Source organism: Cavia porcellus, unplaced genomic scaffold (genome assembly GCF_034190915.1).
Source record: "Cavia porcellus strain 051 isolate PalLab524CR breed Dunkin Hartley unplaced genomic scaffold, mCavPor4.1 scaffold_15, whole genome shotgun sequence".
In the NCBI taxonomy this organism is placed as follows: domain Eukaryota; kingdom Metazoa; phylum Chordata; class Mammalia; order Rodentia; family Caviidae; genus Cavia; species Cavia porcellus.
In genome coordinates this window covers 67,460,635-67,479,791 of record NW_026947498.1, presented here as the reverse complement: position 1 = coordinate 67,479,791, position 19,157 = coordinate 67,460,635, and the positions used below count along the sequence as shown (strand labels likewise).

Genomic DNA, 19,157 nt, shown 5'->3' with positions numbered 1-19,157 from the left:
GCCCACCTTGACTTGTCCCTGACCTTAGGGCACAGCAGAGTCTTTCATTCACAAGTAAAATATTACCTGTGAGTTTTTACCAAAGTCAAGGAGAGTGTCTTTATTGTGAAAGGGAATGGAATTTATCAGACACTTTTTCTGTCCCTCTTGAGATGGACATGTGATTTTTGTCCTTCATTAATAGTGTATGATGTTAGTTGATTTTCGTATATGGAACCAAACTTTCATTCCTGGAAAAACCTCACTCATTCATGATGTAGAATTCCCTTGTGTTGTTGAGGTTTTGTTAGGATTTTATTGGGGATTGTTGCATTTATACTCAGAAGAGTGTGTAATTTTCTTGTGAGGTCTTTGCTTAGTTTTGGTATCTGAGTGATACTGGTCACATGGAAAGAGGTAGGAAGTGTTCCCTTCTCCTTTGTTTTTTATTTCTTTGAAGAGTTGGTAAAGGGTTTTTAATTATTTTTATTTTAAAGAGAATAAAACAAAAGAAAACAAAACAAAATAAACAAAGCAAATCAGAACAAAACAATGCAAGCAACACAGGACTTCGTAACAACAGGACGTCAACAGTGGCTACCATAACGTCTCTTGTGTTCTTCAAAATAGTTGAGCATACCTTCACACACAATAATATCAAACATAACAAAATAGTATAAAACCAGTCAAAAGAATGAAAGCATTACAGGGCTTCAAAACCAGATAACAGGAAATGAACAGTGGCTACTATAATGTCTTATTTTCCTCAAAAAAGCTGTCCATATTATCACATAATAAAATCAAATAAAACACAGCAGAATAGAACCAATCAAAACAGAAGAACAAAAGCATAATAGGACTTTAAAACAAGATGATAGAAAATCAGCAATGGCTACCATAATGTCTCCTTTCTTCAAAGAAGCTGTTCATACCGTCACACATAATAATAATAAGATCAAACAAAACAAGCCAGAATAAAACCAAAAAAATGAATGAAAGCATTATAAGACTTAAAAGCAATATAATAGGAAACTAACCATGATTATCATAATATATCCCATTATGTTCAAAATAGCTGCCCATACCTTCAGCTGGAATAAAATCTAACAAGGCAGAACAAAGTCAAACCTAACAAACTGTAAAAATACAAGAGTTCAAAACAAAACACTAGGGGGCGGGGGATTTAGCTCAGTGGCATAAGAACCTGCCTTGCAAGCAGGCAGTTGTGAGTTCGATCCCCCGTACCAATTTAAAAAAAAAGACAATAAGAAACTAACAGTAGTTACCCACCTTTGCCTCCCAGGTGTTTACTCCTCTATTATTCTTACAGTAACTATTTTGCTTTTGGGCCCCATTAACTCCTTCTGTTTCAAGAGCTAGGGATCATGCATATGCATTAAAACTGTTTTGCCCATGAACATGATCTCCAGTTGTACCCATTTACCTACAAGAGCCTTGAGATTATTCTACTTGATAGCTGGGTGACTTTCCACTGCATGGAAATACCATATCTTTCTTATTCATCCTGTAGTTGATGGGCAAATTATTCTCACTTTTCGGGTCTTCTGTCACATGGAGCAACTGATATCTCTCCTTTGATTTTCAGTCTGTGAATTTCCTTTCCAGCTAAATGTGTTTCTTGTATGCCAGATATCAATGGATCTTGTTTCTTGATCCACTCTCCCTGTGTTTCTTTTTATTACTGACCTGAGGCCATCTACATTAATGGTTACAACCGGCATACACTGGTTTGTCTCTGCCATGCTGTCCTTCTGTTGCTGGCTCTCCACTTTTCCCCTTCATTCAATTTGTCTTGTTTAGTGATCCTCCTCTGCTGCTGTTCCTGGAACCATGGTCATCTTTATCTCTCTCTAGAATATCCGTTAGCACTCTTTGTAGGGTTGGTTTGGTGGTTGTGAATTCCTTTAGTTGTTCTTTATCATGGAAATATCTTATTTTTTCCATCAGTTTTGAAAGATAGTTTTGTAGGGCATATCAATTTGGGTTGGAAGTTTTCTTTCAGGGTTTGAAACACTTCACTCTAAACTCTTCTTGATTTGATGGTTTGTATTGATAAGTCTGATGTGATTCTGATGGGTTTTCCCTTATAGATGATTTGTTTCTTTTCTCTAACTAACAGCTTTTAGTATTCTATGCTTGTGCTGAATGTCTGGGATGTTGGTTATTATATGTCTGGGTGTAGATTTACTTTGCTTATGGCTAGTTGGAGTTCTATATGCCTCACTTTTCTGCATGTCAAATCAAGTTCCATTGTTTGGGAAGTTTTCTGCTAATATTTCTGTAAATAGCCTTTTAATGCTTGTTTTGACCCCTGCTTCTTCACTGACATCCATAACTCTTAAATTACGCTTCTTTGTGTCATCTTGCAGCTGTTGAATTATTACTTCTTAATTTCTTGTTAGTTTTAAGAGATCTTTCCTTTCATTATTACTAGCTACAAGCCTATCTTCAGGATTTGAAAGTCTGTCTTCAGTCTCTTTCAAGTGGTTTTGCCAACTTTTGATTGACTTTTTAATTTCTTGTGTCTTTCTTTGAATATGTTTCATGCACTGTAATTCCTCTAAATTCATTCAAGGTTTCCATCATTTTCCTATGTTCCTCTTTCTTATCTATATCTTCTTTAGACATGCTGAGCAATTCTTTCAATATGTTTGTGATTTCTTCTTTCACCTGAGACATTATTTCTGATTTGACTGCTTTTACTATCTCATGAAGTTGCTTCCTTACTTCAATTGCTGTCCTCTCAGAGATTTCAGGTGAGTGACTTCCATTTTCTTCCATGACTGTATCTCCCAGACTTGTTCTGTGTGGGCTGGAGGCCTGAGTTTGTCTTTGCTCCTTCGTCTTGACATTTTCCTGGGTTCCTCCCAACAAGCTGGTTGTGGAGCCCCAGGCACTTCCCGCATTGGCTGCCTCTCCATGTTGTAGAGCAGTGTGTTCCTCTGACTCTAGATTTACAGGGAGGTAGCTGGGTGTTGGATAGGCTTCTCCAGCTCTGTGCAGCTACACTGGGTCTTTCCCAGTGATCAGGGATGCATGGAAGTGAGGCTGCTTCTCTTAGCCTGTGTGTCTACACTGATTCCGATAATGGTGGCAGACACACAGGGGTGTGCTTGTCTGATTCTCTTAGTAGGTGATGGCTGCCCGAAGAAATCAAGGGCCTCCAGTGGTGGCCTACAGGTGCACAGGGTTTACCTGGCTGCCTGTCCCTGCTCCTGCTGGCTGCCCACAGCAGGAGGCACCCAGCAGGTGGAGGCAGATCTGCTGGTTCTCTCTGCCCAAACTGGCTGCCTGCAGGAAAGGGCCTTCCAGTGCTGGTATCCAGTAGGCAGAGGCCAGTTAAGGATTTTTAATTTTTTTTTTTTTTTTTGAGACAGGGTCTCTCTAGGCAGTTCAGGCTGGCCTTGAGCTCACTTTGTAGCCCAGGTTGGTGTCCAACTCACAATGATCCTCCTGCCTCAGCCTCCCGAGTGTGGGGATTACAGGCGTGAGCCACCACACCCAGTGGATTTTTATTTCTTCCTCAGCCATTTGGTAGAAATTATCAGTGAAGCCATTTGAGCCTGGCGTTTACTTAGAGGAAGTTTTGATTACGAACTCACTTTCTTGTTTGTTACAGCCTTAGTCACAGGTTTTTATATTCTTGTTGAGTCAGATAAGGAATTTTGTCTTCAACGAAGTAACTTAATTTATTGGCATTCAATTGTTCACAATATTCCTTTATAATGCTATGAACTTCTGTAAAATTGGTGTAAAATCCCCTTTCATTTCTTTCTTTTTTTCACAGTGTTTCACTATGTAGTTCAGGCTGGACTTGAACTCAAAGCAATTCTCCTGCCTCAGCCTCCTGAGTGCTGGATCCCAGGAGATGCCACCCCTCCCAGCTCCCTTTCACTTCTGATTCTAGTTACTGAGTCTTCTCCTTTTTCTCCTCCTCTTTGCTCAGTCTAGCTTGAAAGTTTCTCATTTCATTCATCTTTTCAAACAACCAGTTTTTGCTTTCACTGATTTTTCCCTATCGCCTTTTCTAGTCTCCTTCGGGTTTATTTCTGCTCTAAACTTTGCCTTCTTTCTACTTCCTTTGGATTTGGTTTGCACTTCTTTTTCTAGTTTTTAAGGTAGAAATTTACTGAGTCGGAGCAACACTATGAGGGTAATAAAATGCTCTGTTTGTCAAGGGTCTGGGCAGGGAGGGATGAGCAGGTAAGCTAAGAATTACTTAAAGCAGTGAGATTACTCTATAAGATATTTCTGATACCATTAATGGTGGGAATATAGTATTACACATTTGTTGACTTGTAGAATGTACCACATCAAGAATTGAACCTGACAAAAACTATGGATTTGGAGTGACCATGATGTACTAACAGATTTAGTGTAACAAAGGTGCCGCTCTGGTGAGAGGTACTGACAATGAAGAAGTCTGTACATCCATAAAGATGGGGGATATAGGAATTTTACCTTCTGTTCAATGTGCTGCATACCTAAAGCTGCTGTAAAATATAGTCTAATTTCAAAAATCAAAATTGCAAAACCAAACCAAAACAAAAAATGGCTACTAGCATAAAGGCTAATGACCCAGTCCCAGCACAATTCTTGTTTTTGTTTTTTTAGACAGGGTCTCACTACATAGTTCAGGCTCATCTTAAACTCACTACGTAGTTTCAGAATGGCCTCAAATTCACTGCAATCCGTCTGCCTCAGCCTCCTGAGTGCTGGGATGACAAGCATGGGCTACTGTGCCTGGCTCCCATCCTGGTTCTATATTGCAGCTTTGCAAGGTCTTTCTGTGACAACCTAGAATGCTGTGGGTAACAGATATCTAAAAACCTGCTACTCACTTCCCTCAGAATGCTGCTCTGGATCATTATTATATGTGTGTGACCAGATTATTCAAAGTATAGTTTCTTTTTCAATTGATTTTTATTTTCTAAATAAGAGAAGTGAGTTTTTTTTTTATTATTGTGTGATCAATGAATGCTGTATGTGTGTTGTTGATTCATTTGAGTTTGTTAAGATTTGTTTCATGGAATATATTCTCTACCAGTTAGATGTAAAATTCTATGTACTTCCAGTAGATTGGACTTATTAACTGTGTTAAATCTTTTCCACTCATGCTAAATTCGGATCTACTTGACCTATCAATTATCGAGAGCATTGTATAAAAATTTTATGATGATGTATTTGCTCGGTTTTAAAAAAATTTTTACCAATTTTTGCTTCATATATTTGGGGTATATTATTATTATTATTTTGGCACTGGGAATTGAACTCATGATCTCGTGCTTGCCAGGCAGGTGCTAAATCCCCAGTCCTGGAGTATATGCTATTAACTATATAAAAGTTTGGAATTATGTTTCAGGTTAATTGTTCCTTTTATCTAGTATACTTTATTTCTAATAAAGCATTTTGCCTTAAAGTTCAATTTAATAAGGCTGGGCATGGTGAAAACACCTGTAATCCCAGCACTTGGGAAGCTGAGGCAAAGACTCACTACAAGTTTGGGACCAGCCTGAACTACATAGTGAGACACTATATCAAAAACAAAACAAAAGCCCGGCATGGTGGATCATGCCTGTAATCCCAGCACTTGGGAGGCTGAGGTGGGAGGATCGTTGTGAGTTCGAGACCAGCCTCGCCTACAAAGTGAGTTCAAGGCCAGCCTGAACTGCATAGCGAGACCCCATCTCAAAAAAAAAAAAAAAAAAAAGACAAAACAAAAAGTTTAATGTGACATGTATTAATATAACTATGCCAGCTTTTTAACTTGTTTACAGGTGCAGCAATGCCACCGTTCATGAATACTTCTGTTCTTGAACAGTTACTTCTGTTCTGAACAGAAGCATTCTGCTACATTTTGCTTCCACTCACGAACTCTGCCTAGGGTGATGAGCATGACTGTAACCATCTTCCCTGCCGGAACAGCAATTCAATCCCCACAATTTTGCAGGGGTCTTTGCTTCACTGGCATTGATTGATGTGGAATAAAAGAAAGAGGTCGGAGAAGAGGTAGCACTGATAATATATGAATATGGCATTGCTGTGGGGAAAGCCAGGGCAGACCACATCCAAAGTGGCAAAGCCAATTCCTCTCTATGTTTGACAATCACTAGTGCATTTCAATTCTTTTACTGAACCAATAATATTTGAAGAAGTACAGTGCATACAGAAGGGACATCACAGCAGGCTAACCAACGGACCGACCAGAAGGATGGGAAAGAGACTCAGAAGCATCCTCTGGATCAAGAAATAGCTGCAGTAAAAGGCCGAAGAGCATGTCAGCAATTTGCTGACACCAGGGAATGGGTGAGGCATCTTCCCTGGGACTTCAAATGCCAGTTCAGCTGGCTCTTGAAACCAAATGGTCCTCACAGTCTCACTAAGAACAAACCGGGACAGTACCCCAAAAGCAGACAAAATTGACATGAGGGGAGAATTCCAGCTGTGATCAAACATCTCCATGCAATGATGGGTCACAAATAATCTGGGCTGTTATTGACTGAAGTGCAGGAATAACACTCAATAAAGCAGGGACTGAATCAGAATATTCCACCAATCCATGCACAGTCCTGGAAAATTGTGCTAACGACACATGGCTCACCTTCCCGCCTGTGCTCTGTGCTCTGGGTTCTTCTCTGAGCTGAGACACTATCTGCCTTTCCTCTGTGCTGCTCCTCTTTCTTTTGCTGGATTTCAACCTGAGATGGTACAAATGTCCCAGATGGAGTCTTTGATTCAGCTGCCAAGGTGCAGGCCAGCTGTCAGCTCACCTTGTAATCCAGGCTGCTCTTGAACTTACAATGATTCTCTTGTCTCAGCCTCCCAAGTGCTGAGATTACACATGTGTGTCACCACGCCCAGTACTATTGTTTTTCTAAAATTTTATTTATTTTCTAGAATTTTATTTTATGTAAAATATAAAACAAAATTTTATACCAAATAGAATAGCCATAATTAATATATCATGTACTGTTATCTTCTTAGAGTATAAGATATTGGCATACAAATTCTCCAAATGAGAAAACCTTCCTTTTCAATGAACTAAAAGAAGCTAATAGTATTGTTGCAGCAATAAACAAATGACACCCAGGATTTGCAGTCAGATTTAATGACAGATGGCACTAACAAGGAATCAATATTTTAACAATATCGGGTTTTGAAGGCTCAGGGAAGGAGGTTCTATGCGCTTGCAAAGCAGAGGTAGAGAAATGGAGTACTTGGCTGCCTTTGATTGGTTCTTACAATAGGCATCATAGTGTTGGGTCTTTTACAGGAACTGGCAACTGAAGTATACTGACCGAGGTGGGAGGCATTTCCTGCTATAATGTAACTATCTTGTACTTTTTTCCTTTCTTTCCTTGCCATTCTGTTTTAGTTTCTAAGGTTTTATAATATAATTTGAAATCAGGTACTGTGATGCCTCCAGCCTTGCTTTTTTTGATTAGGACTGCTTTGCTAATCTGGGTCATGTTTGCCTCTGTTTGAATTTTAGCATTGTTTTCTCTCATTCTGTGAAGTATGCCACTGGATTTTTTTTTTTTTTTTTTTTTTTTTTTTTTTTGTACCAGGGATCAAACTCAGGACTTCGCACTTGCCAGACTGTTGAAGCCATTGAAGCTGAATACACATACAGGGCTGTGGCATGACCTGGGCATGGCTGAACAAGACAGGCCACAGCTGAGGACACCGGGAGACTTTCTGCTAGGATAATTCTCCTTAATTAGCATTGTCTGGTGCTTGGAGGGGTCCTCGAACCCCTCCCAAGGTCCTTAGCAGGATTCCTGCTCTAACCCCTTCCTTGTTTGAATACTAAACGAATAAGGTGCCCAAGACACTGTCTCTCTCAGCCACCAGAGTTATGAACTTTGCAGAGTTCTGGTCCTTGTGGAGCCCTAAAGATCATACCATTTGTCTCCTTCATTTGGGCCTTTATCTCGCTCTTGTTTGAGAGATTGGAGATCTAGGCACAGATCCCAATACTAGGCAGGTGCTTATGCCTCTGAGCTACATCCTGGCCCCTGCCATTGGAATTTAGATGGAGATTACATTGAGTTTATATAGATCTGAGTAATATGAGCATTTAAATAATATTAAATCTATAAGCATGGGAGGTCTTTCCATTTTCTAATGCCTTCAATTTCTTCAGTGTTTCCAAATTTTCACTGCAGAGGTCTTTCACTCCCTTGGTTAGATTGATCCCTGGGTATTTCATTTTATGTGACTCTGTTACGGATGGAGCAGTTTTCCTGATTTCTTTTCCCACTAGTCCAAATTCAAGGCCAGAGACCCTACATCGAAAAAATTAAAAAATACTAGCACTCAGGAGGCTGAGCAGGAGGATTGTTGCAAGTTTGAGACCAGCCTGGGCTACAAAGTGATTCCAAGGTCAGCCTGAACTGCATTCTGAGACCCTGTATCCAAAAAAGAAAGAAAGAAAGGAAGAAAGAAAGAAAGAAAGAAAGAAAGAAAGAAAGAAAGAAAAGAAAGGCATTTGATCCAGGCATGGTGGCACATGCTTGTACTCCTCGTGCTCTGGATTGAAAACTCAAAATCATCCCAGGCAATCTAGTAACTTTAGCGAAACTCTGTCTCAAAAAATAAAAAAGGGCTGGATATCTAGTTCAGTTTGAACTAGGTTCAATCCTTAGTGCCACAAAAATAAATAAATCAATAAATACAGCATTTGGAAGTCATAAAACAAAGGTTAAAAGAATTGAAATGTTACAAAATGTGTTCTCCAAATACAGTGGAATGAAATTAGAAAACAATAGCAAAAAAAATTGAAAAACATGAGACTTTAGGGAGAGATTTTAGATCTAGACCATAACAGAATGGTTATAAATTCTGAGTAATCAGAAAATAAAAATATAAAGATCTGGCACTCTAGCTCAGTGTACATGGGTTCAATTTCCAGGACCAAAAAAGCCAGTTACTTCTAAAGCCACTGTTTGTCTCTGAAAAAAACTTAAAAATTTTAAGAAGAAAGAGTTTTAGAGTATTGGTGACTTTCTCAAGGCTAGAAAGACTTTCCCCATGACCTGTGGAGCTGGCTGTCTAGTAGTGAATTGTACTTGGAAAAATTTTTACTTTACAATATTTGTATTAAAAACAAAGTTTAACACTGACAGATATTTGGGTTAAAAATCAGGCAAAGGAAAGAAGACAGTCATGTGGAAGAGGCAAGAAGATTTTGCAGTGATCTGACGTTTATTTACCTTTTTTTGCTTTTTGTAAATAAGAAAGGGAAGTAGGGTCGAAGGGAGCAGCGGAAAAAAGAATCATGATGTATCGTGTACAAAATCCCTCTGACAAATGCAATCAGGAAGGGCATCCAAAATGCATCAAGACTAATTGTAAAAATACTTCCATTAGAAATACAGTCTGCCTACTGGAGGGGTTCTGGAGCCAGGCTACTGGGGACCCCAGGCAGCACAGGGTTGGCTCCTCACACTGGGTATGCAGGTTTGCCCAGGAGGTGGACAAATAACCGGACCATAAAGGGAGCAGAGAGAGACATCATTTTCTTCTGGCTGGGACGTTGTAGGTGAAAGATACTGATACAGACAGCCAAAACAGTCAGAGTCCTCACACTCATCAGGAAAACTGTATAGGTCTATGATTTGGCTTATGTCAAAGGCATCGGAACACACAGCACGAACAGAGGCCTCCAGCTTGTCTAACTGAAAATCACGCATTTGGAAATCAGTTGTGGGACTCTCATCCTCCGATGAGTCACAAGGGTTTGTGTGCCGCCTTGATAGGGAGCCATCAAAATCTGAAGCTAGAGAAGTGAGGTAGTGTGCTTTGGCGGATGCTCTGAGTGAGGAAGGCACACTGTTCACAGGTGGAGGCGTCTGCTTTGACTGCTGCAGTGACTGCTCCTCCTGCTTCTGCTGCTTCCTCAGCTTGAAACGCCTGTTCCGGAACCAGATCTAGAGCAGGGAAAGAGGGCCACTGTGGACAGAGAAGGCGTCTTCCTGGGGGAGAAGACGATCAGACTGTAGCCCTCTCCCCCTTACCGTAACACCAGAGCTAAGGCAGCAGGAGCCAACCAGAGCCAGCAGACTTGGGCCTGGGTCCCCAGAGAAGGGGAAGAAGAGGGCCTGTGTCTCACAGGTTGTACTGCTTCAGGGAAAGATTTATGCACTCGAAAGAAGGGCTAGGGCATCTAGCCAGAGCTGAGGAGTTTAACTAGGAATTTTTTTCAGTACTGGGGATTGAACTCTGGGCTTTCACACTGAATTTCACTCCAGGCCTGCTTAAATCTTTCTGAGGCAGGTTTTGCCAAGTCACTAAGTTGCCCAGGTTGGGTATGAATTTGGGATCCTCCTGTCTCAGCATTCCAGAATGCCAAGATTGTAGGTGTGTGCCTTTATGCCCAGCTTGAACTAAGATTCTTGATTCAGGAAGCCTGAATTATGAAGGCTATTCCACCAAAAATGTTATGGGCCAGGCAGACCCAGAGATCAGAGGGAGGGATTAATTAACCTGTCTGTTGGTAGTGTTGTGAAAGAATAAACTGCAATGTCTCCTAGAGAAGACTTAAGAATAAAACCGCTAGCTGGATTGAATGGCACACAACCTATTACAGCTATTCAGGAGGCTGAAGCAGGAGGATCTCACATTCAGGCAAACTTGGACAACTTAGCTAAACTGTGTCTCAAAATACTATTTTAAAAAATGTTCTGGGATGTAGCACAACAGTCTCTGGGTTTAATCCCTACGCTCACCCCCACCCAACTACTTCTGAAATTTCAATTTTAGCTATACTACTTAGTATCTTGAGACCCACTCACATTGCCTGAGCCTCAATTTTCCTCTTTTAACTGCATAACAAGGAGACCGACCCAAGAGATATGCCCAGCTGAATGCTGGCTCAGCAGGTACTTGGTAAGGAAAGTGTTATTGCTGTGGCAGGGAGGGGCTTTCCAGTTCGGATGGTCTCCTATGGTTTGGGGTACCCCGTGCACCCCAGGGTCAGACCTTTACGGTTTTCTCCTCCAGGTTGAGCCTTCCAGCCAGTTCTTCCCGGACATTCTTCGCTGGGAACATGGTCTGGCTGAACAGAGCCTCCAGCTCCTTCTGCTGCTGGCGGGTGAATGAGGTGCGACCTTGTTGCTTCCTCCTGGCATCTGTGGGGGAAAGAAGCGAGCCATCACACTCATGGTGCCTGTCCCCTCCCAGTAAAACAAAGGACGGAACAATGATCTGACACTGGCCCAGCTGTGGGTCCCTCCTGCTCCCTTTTCAGCTACACTCAGGATGTAGAAGCTGGAGACCTGAGCCTGAGGGGTGACCTGGGGTGGCGGAGCCCTTGGTAGCAAGGCTCTCTGCCCCGTGCCCACTTATGCCGGAGCCTCCATCTCCCCTGATAACTGGGCTTTATCTCTTGGAGAGTCCCTAAGACTCTCTCCACTCTTTTTTATTTTGTAAACCGCAATGGGGAAGACAGTAAAATTCTCTAAAGAAACACCATTACCAAAATTAACTGAACAGGAGCCACAGACCATGCGTAACCACACATACAGATAAATTAGACTGCAAAGCAGTGCTGTGCTGAATCTCCGATCATGTAATCCATCTGGAGAAAAGGAAGACCTTCACCTGAGCCTCGCAACCACAGTGAGGGAAGAATAACCACTGAGAAAAAACTAAAGATCCTGCTACCTAAGAACACATTAGAAACAATTTGCATCAAATATATGTGGACTCATTTTAAATGTACATATTCCTAATTTTATCTCATGTTCGAGGTCCATTTACACATCTTTAAAGTCAAATACATAAAATAAGAATTCAGAAATACTGATTTTTCTTTTTCTATTTAATACAATTATCTCACTAAAACTGTTTGCTGTTATCTTTATCACCACTCTGATCCTATTTAATTACATATTAGAACTTTACCACGAACATAATCTATACTTTAAAACAAATTGTTAGAGGGGCTGGGGATTTAGCACAGCGGCATAAGTGCCTGCCTTGCAAGCAGGCAGTCATGTGTTCGATCCTGGTACCGATCAAAACGAAAAAGACAAAAAAAAAAAAAAAACCCAAATTGTTAGAGCTGGGCATGGTGGCATATGCCTGTAATCCCAGCACTTAGGAAACTGAGGCAAAGGGACTGCTTTAGGTTCAAGGCCCTGCCTCAAAAATAAAATAAAATACATTGTTAGTAGCACAGTACCTTTGGCATATGGTTTTGGAAGACTATCTTTGGGAATGTTTTTCTAGGCCAAGAGGACGCCACTTTTAATAGTAAGATAACTGCTCTCCCTCTCGCTAATGCCCACGAATTTACCCTGCAACCTAAATTTATATTGCTTTTAAAGAAGAAATCGATAATCCCTTTGTCTAGATGGCAAACAGTACACAGTTGAGATGATTCTGTTCTCCAGCCTCATGATTACCTGCTGGAGCTGTCTGTCTAAATCAGTAGCCACTACTCCAAATAAGCATTCAGTCTATGAAACAGGGCCAATTCCACTCAGGTACGGGGTTTCTAATTTCAGCGGACTTTAGTTAATTTAAAATTTAAAAGTGATAATCCAGTTATTGGAAAACTTTTAAGTATGCTTAGGATAATTTTCAACTATAAATGTTATAAAACCCAGAGACATCAAGTTTTATTTCTTTTTTACATCAAGTATTTCTGGTAAAAATTTAGCTTCTAGATTGAGATATGCTAGATTAGATAAGCATAAAATTATCACTGGATTTCAAATCTTAGGATGAACAGAAGAATGTAAACTACACTTTATGCAAAACAGCTAGTTGGGCATGGTGGTGCACATCTATAATCCAGCACTTGCGAGGCTGAGGCAGGAGGATTGTTCAGTAGGATTGTTCAGTTCTAAATCAGCCTGGGCTACACGGTAAATTGAGGGCCAGCCTGAATTACATGCCAAAACCCTGTCTCAAAAAACGAAAACAGTATGGTTTATTAATGTTAAATGCAAATACTACATATATATGGTCTAATTTAATCATGTAACAAAACTAAAGATAAAAGCCCTAGATTTAGGACCTACTTGTATATATCTAAACACTATATATAAAAGTAGGTTAAATAAGTTGCTCTGTTTCCTGGCTGCCTGAGGATTGCCCATCATGAATGACACAATAACTACTTAAACCAGGAGGTACTGAGCCACTACTTTAAAGGAAACAAATGGTCACTGATATCTTTGGCCCCGAGACAGCAAACGTACCTGAGACAGCAACGAAGCCATCTTGTTTGTGGAGCGACCGTTGACTTTGGCTGGAGGAGGTGGCACATGCCTGTAATCCCAGGACTCCAGACGCTGAGGCAGGAGGGTCTCTGTGAATATGAGGCCAGCCTGGGCCATGTAGTGAGTCCAGACCTGTACAGTGAGACCCTGACCCACACACAAAAGTTATGACAGTTGACTGCATGATTTATGATTCTTTGGATTATGCAAACTAAAAACGAAGACTTCAAGCAAACAGTAAGAGGAATGCAAGAGCAGAATGAGGAAAGTTGGGGGGCTGCAAAAGCTGAAGGAGTAAAGATTCTGTGATCATCTGTAGTGACTTTGTGGATTTGTGCTGAGGGGATTTATAAACTGTAAAAACTTCCCAGAAGGTAAACTAAATTATAAAAAACCCTATAAATGACAAAGAGAAGGAAAGTACTGATCTTTTGTGCATGGTTTTAGATTTTTGTATACTTTTAAATGATCATTATCTTGCTTCTGTGTTGATGTGAAGAATCTCTTTAAGTAGGATGGATTTTCATACCTAAGCTTCTCACTCAAATCTTGGTATAACAACCAGTCTTTTTATTTTTTATCTTTTTGAATGGGCCTTGGAGCCATTTGTGGGTTGTAACTTCCCACCTATCCATGCACAGAGATGCAGAGGGAATTTAGGGGACCACTGGGGCTTGAGAAGACAGGAGCATCCCCCTCCCTGACTCCAACTTGTGAGCTCCAAGAATCTGGATAGGTCTAAAGTGGATGGAGTACAGTTCCCTGACCTCCTGAAACTAATTAACCAAAGCTCTCTTCCCAAGCATAACATATCTTAGTTAATTTTCTTGTTTCTGAGACAAAAATGCCCAAAAACCAAAGTCAAAGGAAGAAAGGTTTATTTGGTTCACAGTTTGTGGAGGTTTCAATTCATAGTTGGCTGACTCCAAAGCAGGGTGGCATGACAGAGAAGCACTTCCTGGCCAGCAGAAAGCTGAAGGCAGCAAGCAACAAGCAAAAGCCCTCTTTCTGTCCCTTGTATCCTACCTGGGCTCCTCACCTCAGCTCAGGTAGCACTCACACCTAGAGCAGGGCAGCCTTAATCCCAGCCTCACCCCATGAATCAACCCCATCATCACATCCTTGATTCTAGCATCACACACAGCTCTGAAAAGTCCCACTTATGACTGCTTGAGGCTTTGGGGAGACAGCTAGACACAAGCCATGTACTTTCTGGAATAAGTATCATATTCTGCTGGAAGGTTTTGTTGAACACAATAATACAGACAAAAGAAAAGGATAGACAGAAAGAAAAGAGGTCTCTGATAACTTCAAAAGCAATGAAAAAAGAACCCTGAAGCTGAAAATCCTGGCCTGCCCTTCACTTATGAAAGTGCAGGATGTGGTGGTACCTACCCGTGATCCTAGCACTTAGGAGGCTGACGCAGGATTGTCATGAATTTGAGGACTGCCTGGGCTAGTAGTGAGTTTAAGGCTAGCCTGAATGACACGATGAGATCCTGTTTCAAAAACAAAAAGAAAGGAAGGAAGGAAGGAAGGAAGGAAGGAAGGAAGGAAGGAAGGAAAAGAAAAAAGTACACTTCATGCAAAAACTGGTAGTTACTAAAAGGGGAACTGGCCTATAATCCCAGCACTCGAAGGCTGAGGGAAGACGGGAAATTCAAGGCCAGCCTGGGCCACTGAGTGAAACAGAGCTATGGTCAAGCAGTAAGTTTAATTGTTCAGGTAAAATTAACCAAATCAGGGACAAATGGGGAAGCGAGCTGTGTAGCCAGCAAACATTCTTTTCGGATTAGTGACTCTTCCCATGGGGATGGTGACTCCTGGCTTCTCAAAGTAATCCATACCTAATCCCTAAGGTATATACTTAAACGTGTGGTTGCAATTATTTTACCTTCTATTTTGAGAGCTGAGCCACAGCAGGAGGTGTCTTATGGGTCCTCTGTGCCAGCTTCCTCGACAGCCTGTCCCTATGTGACTGCCTATGATATTTCTAACTAGCTCAGCTGCCTATAACATAGTGATCAGTTAAAGCCCACTGCTGAGTATGGGTGTTTTAAAATAACTATTAAATTATCAGGCCAGGCAAGATCATGAGTCTGATCCCTGCTACCTAAATAAATAAACAAAATTACCAAACCAGGCTGGGTGTGGTGGCACACTCCTATAATCTCAGCACTTGTGAAGCTGAGGCAGGACTGCTTGAGTTCAAGACCAGTGTGGTGTGCAAAGTAAACTGGAGACCAACCTGAACTGCATAGTGAAACCCTGTCTCAAAAAAAAAAAAAAAAAAAAAGATAAATTATCAGGCTAGGAGTGGTAGCACACACCCGTAATTCCAGCACTCAGAAAGCTGAGGTGAAGGACTGCTGTAAATTCAAGCCCATCTGGGCTAAATAGTGAATTAAAGCCCAGAATGAGTTTCAGAGCGAGACCCTGTCTCAAACAAATCAACAAACAAATTTAAAAAAAAAAAACAAAACAACGAAAACATTACCAGTTTCTAAACGTTGTTTTTATAATGAAGAATTTTAAAAATAAGATTGTATCTTGGAACACTGGTGCATATCTGTAATCCGAGTACTCAGGAGGCTTAGGCAGGAGAAATACCTTGGTTTTGAAGCCAGCCTCGGCCTTACAGTGAGCTCAAGGCCAGTCTGAACTACAAAGGCAAGATTCTCAGCACTTGGGAGGCTCAGGCAGAAAGACTGCTGAGAGATTGGGGCCAGCCTGGAATACATAGGGAGACCCTGCTCCAAAAAAACCAACCAAACAAACAAACGAACAGTTTGTCTTCGTCACTTTCTTATTGATGGGACATAAAACCTGACACACATAGTTTAAAGGAAGGGTATATATCATGTTTCCATCCACAGTCAGTCAGCTTCAAAGCAAGAACAGCATGGCAGAAGGGTCTGTTGGGGAGAAGCTGCTCCGTTTCATGACGGACAGGAAGCAGGGAAAGAGGGACCAGGAAGGAGACACCTGCTTCTTGGCTTGTCCTCCAGTGACCTGGCAGCTCTGTCCAGGTCCACCTCCTACTATCACAGTTAGCTATCAACTCATAGTGGACAAACTCACCAATGAGGACGGCAACACATGATCCAGTCACTTCCCCAAACCCTGCCTGTGACTGCATGGTTTTGCGGGGGGTAGGGGGGGTAGGGAGGGGTGGATTCAGTTACAAACCATAGCATTCTACATCTAATCTCCAAAAAACTCATCTCTTTAGGCAAAATGTATTTAGTCCCCCTCTAAGAGTCGCCGAAGTCCTAACAGTTTCAGCATTGCTGAAAAGTCCAAGTGCAAAGTCTCCTCTGAGACTTAAAGTGAACTCTTACCTGTGAGACCCTATGAATATCAAAAAGAAAGTTAAACACCACTACGTATAAAAGCATAGTGTTGTCACTATTGTTCCAAATGGGAGGAACACAGAACTAAAAACAACAGGTCCATAACAAGATTGAAACCCAGCAAGGCAAACCTTCAATCACATAGTTCCATGTCCAGTCCTCTAGGCAAGTGGTGGCAAAATATAAATCCAAAGGGCTTGGGTGGCCCCATCCCTATGACATTGCCAGTGTTTGTAGCGCTTCTGGCTTCTGTTTGGGGCTGGGTTTGTTCCCTCTTTGCAGCTTTCCTCTGATGCTCTATGCTCCTGGTTTCTGCAATCTGTTGCAGTCTTCACTGCCCTCTCTGAGGCACACTTCCCAGCCTCCCAGACCTTCTGAAATCTGGGTAGAAGCCTTCCCAACCCCAAAAGTCTTGCACTATGCAAGTCTGTAAAATTTGTAGGACATGAATAATGCCAGGTCTGTCACCATCTGCAGGAGTTGCCAGGCCATTTTGGGTGAAGGCTCCAGAGACCTCCAAATGCCTAGATGCAGGAGCACGGTGAACAAGGAACAAGTTTCCTAGGCTCCCATTCTCAAGCTGTGTGAGCTTGGGCTCTCTCTGAAAGTTACCTTTGCAACACTGAGGATTCAAACTGTATGGGCCTTGCTCATTTGACATGCCTTAAGTGATTTTTTTCCTGTTGTTCTGATCCAAAGTACTTGCCTTGTTTTTAATGGTAAGTTTTCAACAACCAAGCTCTCCTTTATTTTGCAGGCACTTTCTGGAAAAACCTTTTGATGTCTTCAAAATAGCAGCAGATAACTTTGGACATAGTAAAAATCAAACAGAACAGAATAAAAACAAAACAATGAATGCAATAAAGGACTTCAAAACAAGCCTATGGTAAATCCAAAATTGCTACTATAATATATCTTATCTTTGAAATAGCTGCTCCTGCCATCAGATTTAAAATAAACAAAAGAGAATAAAACAACCCAGAAAAACAATGGAAACAATATAGGACTTCCAAAACAAGACCATAGGGAATCAACAATGGCTGCAACCTTCAGAAGGAGATCCTCCCTAGATGCCACACTGTGTACCACTGTCCTCTGAATCCATGATCAGACCACTGGACCTAGACCTGCAATGTTAGTGAAACACCAAAGCACCACAGGCATCCAATTGCATTTCAGTTCCATAGCTATCATCACAGCTTGTGTTTCTCCATTTAAGCCAGCCACTTATGGTATTGGGAAGCGGGGATATATGCTACTTCATGTTTCCCAGCTGGGATGCTGGAAGGGGCTGAGGTCTGGTTGTTCCAGTCCATCAGGAGTGCATGTGTGTCCTTTGTTCTCTCTACCCTGGTCCTTGAATGGCACTGACTTACAGACAGAGGCTGGGGTCTGGCTGTTCCAATCCAGCAGGGGTGTGCGCATGGCACTGCTTCCCAGATTGGGTTTACTCACTGATGTGTCCTTTGAGCTCTCTACTCCGTTGTAGCTTGGCACAACTGACGTCATCTTGATCCCTGAATTTAACTAGTGCCCTGTATTTGATCCAGGAGAATGGAAAATTACTCAGGATATGAGGCCCATGAGAAAAGCAGAATGAGCTGTATCCACAAGAGAAAAATTAACCTGTTCAACAGAAGCAGGATACAGGTGTCAACCAAAAATTAATGTAAGATTCTAGCTAAATTGTTTCCAACAGGATGTCTTTTTGTGATTCTGTTTTAAAAACTCTATAAATTTCCAGTTCTGTGCCACTTGTTTGGACTCTAAAATGGGGGAGTCTGTACAAGTGGTCCTGAGCTCAGTTAATTAAAGTCCAAATTTATCAGTTTGGCTGCTTGGATCCCTCACCTCATTCCCAGTCCACAAATGGCCAAGAACTAAAAACTTTTTAAGTGGGGTTTTGATTTCATTTTTCACAGTATATCACTCTAAAAGCAGCAAGAAGTAACCATGCTACAGCCTGAACATTCAGATACCTTGAAATATCTTCTACCAGGTTAATTAGTCTGTCACACTGAATCTCAGTCTCCCGTAAAATTTCAGGACATGAGCAAAATGTAGACAAATTTTCCACCACAAATAACACCCATGGCCTGAAGTCCAAATGCCAATGGGATTCTTATTTTCAAGGGAGACCAACTGAGCCTGGTCTTTACCATCTGCATTTCTATCAGCATTCTGCTCTTCTGAGCTCCAACCAGGAATCACCTGTCAAGCTTAGCTTATCACATTCTAGGGCTGCTTCTCCAGGCAGCATCTCCAAACCTGTCCAAACTCCTCTTACAAGCCAATTCCAAAGGCTTCTGAACCACACAGTCAAGTAATGGCAATATCCACTTCTCTGGTACCAAAAATCTGTCCTGGTTACTCTCTTATTCCTGGAACACAGCACCTAGCATACAACTTACAGGAGGAGAAGTTTTATTTTGCCTCATGTTCCAAGCTGCAGTCAGCCAGCTCCAAGGAAGAAAAAGCATGGCAGAGGGACCTATTGAGGAGAAGCTGCTCTGCCCTGATAAAAGCAGGAAGCTAGGGAAGAGTCAGGAGGGGAGGTGTATCTTTATGTCAC

At 41.5% G+C, this 19,157-nt stretch overlaps 1 protein-coding gene and 1 pseudogene across 1 annotated transcript; both read right to left on the bottom strand.

Moving 5' to 3' along the window:
- Positions 1-5,867: 5,867 nt before the first annotated feature.
- Positions 5,868-6,732, bottom strand: LOC100722438 (etoposide-induced protein 2.4 homolog; annotated as a pseudogene).
- A 2,678-nt stretch (positions 6,733-9,410) lies between these two features.
- Argfx (arginine-fifty homeobox) lies at positions 9,411-18,094 on the bottom strand. Its single transcript, XM_005003423.2, has 3 exons — positions 17,962-18,094; positions 10,984-11,132; positions 9,411-9,932 (listed from the first exon to the last, which is right to left on the bottom strand). The coding sequence occupies exons 1-3, from the start codon at positions 18,092-18,094 to the stop codon at positions 9,411-9,413; spliced, it is 804 nt and encodes a 267-aa protein (XP_005003480.2).
- Positions 18,095-19,157: the final 1,063 nt, after the last annotated feature.